Below are 12,964 nucleotides of genomic sequence, written 5' to 3'. Positions count from 1 at the left end.
ACTTATTTTCTTGGTTAAGCAGAGACCACTGAGGTATGATCTAGGATTTCATGTGTGTTTGTGCATGGTATCTGATGATGCATGAATTCCTGTGCGGCTGATCATTAAAGTAAGATTCTTTTTTCTTGAAACTGACTTTATAAGGTCTGGAATTCTCATCTCTGCTACATGTAATTTACTCATTTGCAGGAGTACAGTAACAATAACAGTGTGAATAGGATGGTTTGGAAGCCTGTTTTTGCTCTAAGCAAGCATTTGGTCTTTATAGGTGTTTTTCCTTTTTTTTTTTTCCCTCTTTAATCTTTTGGCCCCAATAAGGAGCTGTAATATAAACCAAGCCAAATTCTTCCTGTCGTTGTCTGATTAAAAAAAAAAAAAAAAAAAAGAAAAAAAAAAAAAAAAAAAAAAGGTGTACTTCCATTCATTGTTTCCATGCAGCTTCCTGTCCTTTATGCAGTAAGAAGGGATAAATCTGTGGCAATTTATGAGCTATCTCTGGGGAAAGAGACTTTCACAACAACAAAACCTTCCATGTTATTTGGAATAAAGAGCAAGGATTGCTAGAAATGGTTTTGTTTACTCATTTATTCATCTTTTTATAATAATGGTTCTGGAGACAACTTGATTAATTAGGGGGATAAAACTGAAGGCTACATTTGATTCTTCCATTCAGCCTGTTGAGATGTAATATTTATTTGCAGTGTATCTTTTGTATCCTGATATAGGTATTGATGGAATTCACACTTTTCTGAAATACAGACATGTCTGGAGGGAGACCATGCCTCTGATTAATTTTTGCAGCTGATGGGGAAAGGATAGGTGCTCCATGGGACCTGAGATTTATGCAAGAGTATCATCTGTATTTGTATTTTAGACCAATTGCTGGAAACCTGTCTATTTTCTGCTGCTTGAGGATAAGTACAGGAAAAACTCAGAAACCCCATCTGAAACAGTGGTGAACTACTTTGGTATGGAAAACAGAAGATGTACTTCCCAGGTTTATTTAAATGAATGTCAGCACATTCATGCTGTTCTGTTTATACAGATTAAAAGATGCTCTTATACTAGTGGTGTGTTTTCCAAATACTTGGGTGAAGGGATGAAAGAGAGGGAGAGCATGTGTGCATGAGTGCGTATGCATTAAGCGTGGAAAAATACTAGAGAAGAGGTCCTGTAAGCAGTGTTTTGTTGCAAATCTCAGGAGAAGTTAGGGCTCTGACAGTACTTTCGGTCAGGAATATGTACTGCAGAAGTTACATAAAATGTAGCTCTTTGATAAAGCGATACTTTACATGTTGCAGTACATCTGCTTTGAAAGACTTCTTTGTTTTTCAGGTACAGATGTTTGTTTTCTAAGATTATGTCTCATGAGCTGGAATGTCTTAAAATTGTGCTCAGCAGATGTTAAACCAAATAGACTTTTGAATCTTCACATTTTCTATTTAATTAGCTTAATATGTGTCTTATTTAGACACCTGGAGTTTTATTTTAGTAAACAAGATACTGACGTATTGACATCAACTAGCCTTGCCTTGCTTGTGCAATTATCGAAATGAGTTTTGCTTTGTAAATTTGAATGTCATTTTCATTTTTCATAAAATAGATACTTAATGTATTTAGGTACTATTCTACTCTCTTAAGTAGCAGCGGTACATTGCTGCAGAAGTTGAGTTTGATTAGATAGCTAACTTCTCCAATTTAATGTGTACTAATTTTACATCCTTATATGGACAAAATGCTGTTAGGTTCTTATGTTTGAAAGTGGAAGGAAGTATTTATTGCTTACAAGATGCAATTTGAAATTTTACATCAGGAAAAATGTGAGATGCATGCATGCATGTAACAAGTGAGGCTTGGTCACCTATGCTGCAACAGGGAATGAGCCTGTTACGCAAAACAGAAATGTCTAGAAAAACTGCAGGAAAATAAAGGATCAAAAGACATTGCAGATAATTTAGTACGTTGATAGATTGAAATGTTAGGCCCATATGTGGAATATATCTGGAACAGAATTGGTGATAGTGAAATGGGAATCAATTCTAGAGTAATAATTGTGGATTAAGAACACACAGAGCAAAGTTTGATGTAGCTTTTACACTAGAAATCAGTGTTAAGTTGGAATGTTATCTGCCAGAAGATCATTTTCTTTTCCTTTGTAGGAAGAGGGAAAGAGCAAGAGTGCATGAAATGAAGTTACTGAAGGTTAGCAGGCTTTGAGCTTTGGAATGGGGAACCTTTGTTTTTGCACATGTTTTTAATATTGTTTGTACGTTTTTAACTCCATCTACAACCAAATGTTACCATATGTATTGAATGTTTCTTAGGGATATACTTTTCTTCTCAGCTCAAGTCTTATAGCTCCCTAATTTAAATAGATACATGCCTGAGGTTTTTGAGACTCTACTAACTCATTTGCAGTTCTTCTTTTCTTTTGATTTTTTTTCTTTCAAAAATGGCCACAATTTGTCCATGAACCTTTCCCTTGTAATTTTAAACCTTTCCCATTTGCCCTTGCAATAATTCAGTCAAAACTAGTTCCACCAAAAATGTCTTTTTTCTTTTTTTTTTTTTCCCTGACGAGAAGCCAATACTAGACATGGCAGTAAAAAACACTCCCTGAAAAGTAAGGATGTGAAGGGAGGCTTATCAAGCCTTGTGTATGACAGCTATACACTCTGCTGTTTCAGAACAAAGCCTCTATCTTTAATTCATTATTTATTTATTAACTCTTCAGGCAACTGAATGCCAAGGCTTCTTTGGATATTTAGCAAATGAGAGGGTGGTAAACAGGACCACTTCCATGACCAGTAATTCTGTAGATCCTCACAGAGATCTGTTGTTGAGATGGGACTCTTGTTGGTATTCATGTTATGATTCTATTAAACTTGCCAGCAATTAATTGCTTTTCTGAGTATTCTCCTAGTTCTGCTGGAGGGGTTTGGGATAAATTATGAGTTTTTTCTAGTAGTTCCTCAGCCCTAAACATGTATCTAATGGTGTGGAAATACAATGGTCTTGGACTCGTGAGAGAAGATGTGAGGTTGCGTGTAGGAGGTTCAAGTTATATTTACACTTGTAGATTCTTGATTGCCTCAATCCTAGCGTATTTTTTGTATCAATGCTACCTCAGCAAAGAATCCTTTATGAGAAAAAGGATGTACAGGTGTTAACATTATTTTATAGAATTCTGTCTGTATCTTTCAGAAATGAGTGGTAAAGGTTTTAGGAAGAAGTTATTAATAAGCTTGCTTAGGTCCTCTGCAATGAATTTTAAGCTTTTCAATTCTGGAGCAAATGACTTTTACTCCTCTTGTTTTTTGGAACTTTGCTGTCACTCAGAACTAGGCTTGAAGATCCTGTCTCTTTCCTTCTTGTCCCAGTTGTCACTGTGACTAGTTAATATAAGAAATACCCTTAAATTAACCTTCTCCAAAAGAACTTCTGTGGAAGTCTGGCATTTAGGCATACTGAAATCACTACTCTGATAGCTAGCCTCCTCTAGGGCTTGCTTTTCAAAGTTAAAGTGATGAATTCTAGCAGGATCTGCAGTAATTTATATTGCTTTGTACCTGACAGCACAGAAATCCCTGGTGTTTCTCAAGTCTGGATTTGAATCTTTTGTCTTTATTTTTAATGACTTCATGTGTGTCATTGCCACATTCAAAAATTAATTAGGTTAAATCTATCATTCTACTGAAGAGTGTTATATCCCATTGGTGTGTCTTGTGTCCTGTATGACATATGGGAACCATGCTAACATGCTAACTCTGCTAACAGCAGAGATTCATGTAATTTTCAGGAGCTCATCACACTTTTCAACTGACAACAATATAGAAATCTCCATGGTAATGCAACAGAATGTACGTTAGCATTTATTATTCAAATAAAATCCATCATAGCTCTGAGCTAGTCTTAGGTTGTATCATCCCACTTTGCTACTTACTGTGTACTCCCCTATGTCGTATTCACTCCCTTTTCTTCTTCTTTCCTAGAACACATGTTACTCATTGGTAACATGGATGATATGGGAAACAAGAATACAGAAATTGTATTGAATACATTCCAGATGTTCATATCAAATGAGGTTGATCTGTGTTAAGATTTTCTTATTAATTGGAAGTAGAAAATAATAAAGCACAGAATAGTTCTGTAAAATTCTAAATTCACTAACATTTGCCATTGTAAAGCACATTTGCAGTAATTAGTTCTTACAAAACTACCTGACCTGCTTTCCTCCTTCTTCAAAAGACTTTGCAGGCATTAGACAATTATATATTAATTGTTATAAGAGCCAGGATTTGCTAACTGAATGCATTCATTGAATAAATACTTAGTCCAAATCCATAATAGTGAAACAAAAGCCGAACACTGACTGCATGTGACACATTTGTATTCTCAGTAGAAGGAGGAGTGAATCCAAAGGCTTGTTGCCACACAAACTGGAGCAATGTGGTTTTGTTTAGACTTTCAGACACAAGCAGATATTGCAGAGGTGATAAACAGTTTAGTGGTGTCATAGAAAGGGCTTTCTGTTTTGTTTTGTTTTTTTCCTCAGAGTTGTAAATATACACTTCGTAGTATTTAAACTACCTAGAAGTAGCTTTCTAGCCACAGGAGGGTGCTGTGGCAGGAAGAGGGATGGAAGATCAGCAGGAGGAGTTTGAGAAGAGCCAAGAGAGACAGCAGTTAATTTAGAGAAAAGAGAGCCCCTGCTAGAGTGACAGTGCCTTGGAGTGGCACGAGACAAGACCTGCAGGTGCAGTAGGTAGTGCTGGAAAGAAATATTACTGAGTGGTGAGTGAGTAGCTCAGACGGCAGTGGGGTGTGTGTAATGTAAAGATTCTAAAATAAAGCATAAATGGAGAGAAGGTGGCAGAAAGAACTGGCTCACAGTATGTACAGACTGAGTGTTGGTGGACTCCTAGTAAGAGTGTGGACCTGGGACATTGCTACATGCAATGCAAATCTTGGCAGAAATGCAACATCTAGTGTAAGCCTCTGTTACTTAGCCCACCATAAATTTCTGTATTTGGGTAATCTGACAGCGTATGCGGTTGGAATACAGTGGAGCTGGCCTTCAGTAGCCATTCCAATCTCCAGCTCAACTTTCAGGGACTGCATTTTAGTAACTAACTAAAATGGACTGAAAGCAACTCTGTCAGAAGAAATAACTCTACTTTGCCCCATCTCCTTCCCCAAAATGTTGGCTTCTTACACAGAGCTGCTCAGAAGAGCTGTGATTTAAGGGAATGGTGTACAGAGCTGACAGAAGTCACAGTGAATCAAAGAGAAAATGTTGACATATGCACATAGTGGCAGCACTAGGAGTGTAGTTGCTCAAGGATGCAAAGGGGAAGGGAGGAGAACTTGCAAGAAAGGAAGGAGATCATTTTGGGGCCTGGAGATAGAGTGGGTGCTGTGTTGCAGTGATGGTGGGTAGTTCACAGTGTTGGACATGCAGCTTGTCTGCCATGCATCAAGGTCTGCTCTGTGCTGGCAGGCCTGGAGCCAGCTCGTGTGCAGGAGTCAAGGGGCCGTGCTCGTGTGGCCAGGGACCTATGGCAGCCAGCCCTGCAAGGCCTGGTATGCTTTTTGGGTGTGCTGCCAGCAGGGTTACATGCGTTCTGCAGGATTTCTGGCCCAACTCCAGCTTGGATGGATAGCAGGCAGTGTGGGCATGCCTCCGTCTGCCTGTCATTGTGTAGATAAGCCCTGCTGCACGTGGTTATCCAGGATGTGAACTGCTACTCCCTCTGTGAGTGTTTCCATTTTGCAAAGAGAGCAGCCTGCCATGCGGAGCACTTGGCTAGCATGTGCCCGAGGGTGCCAGGGTGGGGAGGACAGTACAGAAAGCTCAGGACTGTGTAAATTCACACCCAAACTTACTGGTCACTGTCATTTTCTTGTAGATGAGCCTTATAGAGATGGGGGAAGATCCACGTAACTTCCTCTAGTGTGGCAAACGTGTATCAAATAAAGACCAGCTGGAGGGGAGGGTTGATATGTGTACTGCATGGAAACAGGTAGTCAGGAGGGGATCAAGTGTTTTTTGTCAGCAGCTCCATTTCCATTCTGTTCCAAGTCTTATGGCTTTTTATTTCTGTGCCAGACTTTCTGATCTCTCCTTTACATAGAGGCTGCTATCTTGCCCCATACTCTTCTGGAACCTCTCCCCCATGCTGCTATTTCTTTTCTGGTGTGTGTTTATATTTGTGTAAATTTTTTTTTCCCTGTCTTTTTTTTTCTCTGTTATGGTAGAATCATCTTTACAAATGTCAACTCCACTCTGGTTTGCAAGAAATGCAATTCAACACACATCTGCTTCTTGGCTCTCAGTTTGTTCCCTAGCCAAAGAAATGCACGTATTTAGAAATTCTTTTTATGTGCAGATTATGTAATAGTTTGTTCTTCTGCAGGATTTGCATGTCAGTGGTTGGGCTAATTGATCTGCACTCTTACATCAGGAAAATGGGCCCTTGCTGCTGGTAGTATTTTTATTGCAAATTGTGAATGTTTCTTCAACTGTTACAAAAGGAAAAAGTATCAATTTATATTTTATTTTACTTTTTTTTTTTTTTTTTTTTTTTAAACTGAGTCATTGCTTGGACTGCTCTCATTTCACATGCATGTTCTAAAAAAGGAGTTAAAAGATAAACCTGCAATCCCCCACGCAGCCAGTCAGTGCTAACACCAAGCTCCTCATACAGAGAGCAGGAAGTTTGTTTATCTTCTGCATCCCAAGCACAGGCATGTGTAATTTATGCCTGCAGCACTGCCTTTAACAACTGCTCCCATTCTTTGGGAGCTGGCAGGATACGTAGCATGCACCAGTGGGTCTCAGGAGCAGCTCCTTCTGCAGGACAAGGCATGCATAACCCTAGGCACCATGGAAGTATTATCGTTCTCTGTGGCCTTGTTTTTTCTATAAAATGTCTGTTTTAAGATGGGTTTGACTTTAAATGGCCAGTTGCTAACTGTATCTTGAGTGAACTGTCTTTTTAACCAGCAAAGTGTAGGTCGGTCCCAATATGACTAAACTTGTGCACCCAGGTCAAATGATCTCTGGTGCTAGCTAGATTGCTGGATGTCGATTTCATAAAAACAGAAAGAGCTCTGCTATTTGATCAATTAAGCATTTTCTTTCACTGTGAACTTTTTATTAATATTATTAATAATATATATATTTTTAAATAAATATTTTAGTTGTAGTTGTATGCCAGCCAGAGAAATCAGGATTCTGCTTTGTGGTTCTCCTTTATATGGTGCAGCTTTTGAACTGACTTGTTTCTCTAATTCTTAACTAACTGACTGTGGTGCAAATTAGGAGTTAAGTCAATTGCTGTTCTCCTGTGACCTCCTGAATCCAAAACATACTGTATCTGTTACTGTCAGGGGTAGGTTTGAGCCATTTTGGAAAAGCAAGACTGCTTTTCATAAATATTTGTCTTGCTTTAGTTTCCTGAGATATAGTTCAAATGTAAACTTGTCCGCATGTTTCAGCTTTTGCTCTATCTTGTATCACATCGCACTGTCTCACGTACTATATGAGAGTATGGCACTGCATCATGCTCTGGTGATTATTTAAAAGGGCGTACACTCTGTTTTGGACTAGATATCTGTTATCGGTGTAGATAATTGCTGTCAGACATAAAATAGACTCAGTAAACAAACATTTCATCTTATCATGTGATAAACATCTGTTTTGTCCAATGTATTTGAACGACATTCACCATAAATCAGCAGTGCTTCAAAAGCAACAAATGCAACTAGCCCAAATCCTTCCTGCTGGGATTACATTATAGTAGAGATTAATCTTTCATTGTTATATATACATAGTTGCATTTTTTCAGTGTTTGGAGATAACAATGTTTGACATAAGCAAATAATTCATATCTAAGACTAACCAATTCCTTCTAACCACCCTAAATGCTCTTTTTCTCCCTCAGGGTATTTTAAATTTAGACTTCCAGGGAGAGAAATAAATTAACAATTTTGCATATTTAGGAGAATATGCTAAATTAAAATTTGTTCATAATGTAGATAATGAACATGACGTTTCTGTTTGTGTTCCTATTGGTTTTGTGACCAAAAGGGACTTGATTATTTGACAGATGTAATTTATGAATTGCTTTTTTCTCTAAATGGTATGCATCTGTCTCTTTCCCTGCAGGTCCTGTGCCAAGGAGTGAGTGTGTGCTATCTCCTGTTAACAATTCGCACCCAGTCCATGCCCTGTTGGAGAGTTTCACAGTCTTATCTGGCTGTGCAAGCCGAGGCACAACAAGCCTACCACAAGAGGTGCACGTCCTCAATCTCAGAAATCCTGAGGAAGGTCTTGACCATCATGAAAGAGAGGTAAAGGAGGAATTGCTTATCTTCCAGATCCATGACTTAGAAGCTGTCTGCAAATGGGATTGTTCTAAGTTTATTTTCAGAATTGTGAACATCTAGACAGTACAAAGAAGCATGTGCAGTTCGCATTGGTATTGTCCACATATGCTTTGCATGTCATAGGAGTAAACTGCTTCCATACCCTGTCATTCTTTCCTTCACCTTTCACAACCATGAAGTATAGTTTAAAAAGTTGGTGGGGTGGGCAAAGGAAATCAGAAACAGATTGGGATCTACAAGAGGCCTTTACAGAATTGGCTGTCTTCAAAGCCAGATCATTTACCTAAATGTGTTGTAAATTAACATGAATACCTTTGGATCTTTGCCATGACCACTATAAACAAATACTAAAGTTCAGATTCTTTTAGCCCTGTAATACATTCTTAGTGCTTCACTGAGTGGGGAATGTTGAGCAGATAGCAAGTGTTGCTTACTATGATAGTTCTTAAGTACAGTCCAATTACTTATTTATATACATTGCACTTGGAGAGACTGGCAAGAACTTAAACTGCTCTGGATGCAGCAGCAGGAGAAGAAAGTTTTTGATGTTAACTTCTGCAGTGCTGTTGTTTACTATCAAAACCAAGTGCTGAAGTGAAAAGAAAACATTGCATGCCACAACAGCTGAGTTTCTTAGTTCTAGTTCCTTCAGTTATTACACACACAAATCCTGAGCACTGCTTCCCGTGAGAGCAGCATGTGTGCGCACAGTTAGTAGAATTAGTGGTGAGAGAACAAAGATGATGTTCCATCATATGGAAGCTTAGCAAAAGAGAGTCTAAATCTGTGCTGGTGGAACTTGTAAGTGGAATCTTTTATAGTGTGTTCAATTCAGGCAGATACTTTCGGCCATAATCAGTTTTTCCTCTGACTTCAATAGCAGCCTTGTTGGGTTTGTACTGTATTCAACTCAATGTTCAGTGTATGCATCTGTGGAACTTCAGCTGTTGTGTAGATTTTTGGTATTTACACTTCCTGAAAGGTCTAGTGTATGATTAAGAAGGTATTTATGATTTTTTTTTCAGTAGGCGTCTCATGGATTGCCCTAAATAAAAAAAATTCAGATCAGTTCAACTGCCATTAGATGAATAGAAAAATAATATTTTTTTTCTGAGAATGAGGATCAGAGATTCTATTGTTATTATCTTAAAATTTTAAGGCACTGGATTGTTGTCCAGTGTTGTCCACCTACCTTTTTTACAGGTAGCTTTTTAGTCATGAAAAACTGTTTGAAGTTGAAACCTGAGCAGTGTAGTTTCTTATGGAAACTAAAAGCCTTATGTAGTTCTGCTATGCATTTATTAGTGCCTCTCTTTGTCACCCAGGAACTTTTAAATCTATCGGCAGGTTTTAAACAGATTTACTCTGACATGTAGGTCTCACAAGGTAATCACAAGTTCTGTTAAAAATATGTAGAAGAGTGCCCTCAATGGGGGGACCTGATAGTAGTGTTAATTCTTAGTGGTCGAAGAGTGCCTGAATGTGAGGTGAAATAGGCTAAACCTGGAGTTCACATTTCTCAGGGGGCCAGAATGAATCAACTGCAAGGCTTAAATTTGCATGAAACAAAATGTTACTGTGTTTTGATGCTCTAAGCATGAATTGCTTAGCTGTGCAGTTTCTACAGTTATGCACGCACAGCATGAACTAGAGTCACATACAGATGAGGCTGAAGACTGTGCTAGTACTAATTGTCTTGACAGAATGATAGAAGATTTAAATACTTGGCTTTGCATAAAAATTAGTTATTGTCTAGGAGAAGGGCACTGCACGTGCCTGTTCCAACATATTTATGTTATGAAAGCAGTTGGCCCAAACAGTCTTTTCTGTATACTTCTGTTGTATACTAAGGTGATGGCATAGAATATATTTCACAATTTGTAGCTCTTAGTCACCTCCTCCCAACTGTTTTCCAGTTCCAGCCCTCAGAAATCACTGCTCTGAAAGTGAATGGAAAGCTACAGCAGGGTTTGCTGGTGACAGTGAAGAGCAGGAGAGCGTAGGCAACTTGGAAAGATCCAATTTTACTTGTAGGACCAGCATCTGAAAACAAAAAGCAAATATCTTCTCCATTATTGTACAAATCAACTCCAAGTTCCCTTTTATCTTGAAGTAGAATTTCCCATCACCGCATATTAAATTAATTTGGTTTACTAGCTGAGGTTTTTCCTGTTGCCTGCAAGTACCAAAAGCAAAGATAGAGATGTCATTATAGATAGTATACCCCAGTATAAAAATAGTAATTTTTTTTGACAGTACGCTAGGTAGAATCTGCAACATCAAAATCATTTAAAATAAATCATTCATCCATTCAGTCAATGGCTGAAATTCTGGTAATGTGAAATTCAAGGTCTGAAAATCTCTTAAGTGAGGGCTTGCTTTAGAGGAGAAGGGGAGACTGGCCTTTTTTTGAACCTGCCATGTGTTAGATGCTAAATTACATGTCCCTTACATCCTGGAGGGAGGGTAAATCTCCTATAGCAAATTGTTTGGATTAGATACTCTCGAAGTTGTCCTGGTTCTCTTGAACGTGCAACATAACATGTTTAATTTAACTTGCTTGGCACTTGTGTACAATGGACAGACAACAAACATTCACACAATTAGGAAGGATGGCTACTGTATGGTAAGGGCATGATAGAGGAATGTGTTCCTTTGTTACATGTGAAGACTTTTTTTTTTTTTTTTTTGATGATTAATAAGGTTTGGCGGCTTTTTTCTTCCCTGGAAGCAAGATTAAAAAAAAAGAAAAAGAAAAGAAAAGCTAGACCAGAAGTGTGTGGGATTATGTATTCTGAAATTTGCAAATCTCAATTGATAACCTAGCACTTTCAGGTTAGGACTGACATCTCATAGATACAAGGTCATACCATGAAATGCTGCAATCGTGTCTTTGGTCTCCTAGGAATTTATTTGTATTTTATTCCTTAGAACTGTCTTTTATGGCACTTCATATTGGCTGTGCTTTATCGTAGGAAATAGAATACGGGTGCGTGTAATAGCCACAAGTGTTTTTATTGAGCTTGGCATGAAAAATGCAAGCCTTCTTTGTTTATTTTATTTGATCAAATATTCCTGAGGAAGTGAGAGCATGTGTGCATTTCTCTACTGATCTTGGGCTCAGCTGAAAGCCAGAACTGCCAAACACTTACAGGAACTTTCTCTGTGGCTTTTGGTGTCCTTACTGCTCAAGTTTCCTAGTTTTCAGAACAGCTTGCTTTCTTGTGAGGCTATTCATTCTGAGAAAGAATTGTTGTGATTCTAGCAATTTGCACCAGAAAAACATGTATAGAAAAGCTTTCATTTTAAGATTAAACTTGCTTCTTAAACAAGTATGCTATCAAGTCTTAAGTTAATGTGAAATTCTTTTTATTCTTTAAAGAATATCAACTGACGTTATTTTATTCAATGCCTGTTTAGTTTCTCTGATCTGCTTCAGGCACGCAGTCACAGCTGAAATAGTTAAAGGCGGAGCAGGGGAATGTAAAATTATCCTCATGTGGGTACTTAGGATTTGAATACATGTGACTACACAGAATGAGAATTCCTGGCAACAGATTCACTATTGTTTTCTTGACATCCTCATCCTCCGTAGCTTTTAAGATGTTATGCCTGATACAGATGTTTAACATGTGTTATGTGAAATGAAGGCAGGAAAAGCAAGGAATTGTCTTTATTTTTATAATTGTGGTAAACGCTTCTGAGGCTGTAATAATTCCATCTTTCTTCTCAGTGTTGTTTGACAACAAGTTCATAATAATTTATTATTTTCCTTTGTGAGCAAACCTGATGCTAAAATGCATGTTACTTCCTATGGAGTGGCCTAATTATTATAGTTGGGCACTTAGTAGGGAAGTACCTTCAGCTTCCCGAGCTGGCCCACTTAAAGCCATGAAATAATGTGCAAGGTTGTTGAAGTCCAACATTGTGGTATTTTCTGAGAATTTGGAGAGTTGTAAAAATGGCACAGGAAGAGACACTGAAATGGTCACCTGGTAACATTTTTTACATCCTGACTTTTGTTGGAGCATCCTGAATTCAGGATGTGTTATAACCTGGTAGAATTCTACTTCCAAACATGGGAAGTCTCTGCAGAAATAGCATGGCAGATGTTATTTTGGCATTATAACTTCCATGCCAATTCTCTTAATTTCAAATCTTCGGATAATCACTTTGTTCCCTTTTTCACACTTCCTCTTGATTGTACTTGTTAACTTTCATTTCTCTCCCTGCATAATTTATAGATCGTTATTCTTTCTCTCCTTTGGGTTTTAGGTTTTATTTGTATGATTTTCGGAGCAAGGTTCCTTAGATTACTCAGATTGCACAGCAGTGTTCCATGGCTGTATTGGTGGAAATATTTGTTTCATGCTCAGGCATGCAGAGATCTGGGGGCTGCCTTGAGAAAGGGCTTTAATAAAGGGGGTTCACTTTGAGTGTGGTTAGACATGCAAACCTGCTGCACCCAGGCCTTGAATTCTTGGCAACAACATAGGAAGGGAGTTCAAAGTTTGTTATTTGACAGTGTAGTTAGTGAAGATTTTGTTACTCAGTCATTTCTTTTATTTCCGTT

The 12,964-nt window shown here is 38.1% G+C and overlaps 1 protein-coding gene across 1 annotated transcript in view; it reads left to right on the top strand.

Moving 5' to 3' along the window:
* Positions 1-12,964, top strand: part of TGFBR3 (transforming growth factor beta receptor 3) — a 108,178-nt gene that overhangs the window by 34,825 nt on the left and 60,389 nt on the right. Inside the window, exon 3 of the mRNA XM_072343592.1 lies at positions 8,171-8,355. Coding sequence (XP_072199693.1) covers positions 8,171-8,355 — 185 coding nt within the window. The remainder of the gene's footprint in view (positions 1-8,170; positions 8,356-12,964) is intronic.

The sequence above is a fragment of the Excalfactoria chinensis genome, chromosome 8 (genome assembly GCF_039878825.1).
Source record: "Excalfactoria chinensis isolate bCotChi1 chromosome 8, bCotChi1.hap2, whole genome shotgun sequence".
NCBI lineage: Eukaryota > Metazoa > Chordata > Aves > Galliformes > Phasianidae > Excalfactoria > Excalfactoria chinensis.
The sequence above is the reverse complement of the archived record's forward strand: the minus strand, read 5'-3'. Positions and strand labels throughout refer to the sequence as shown.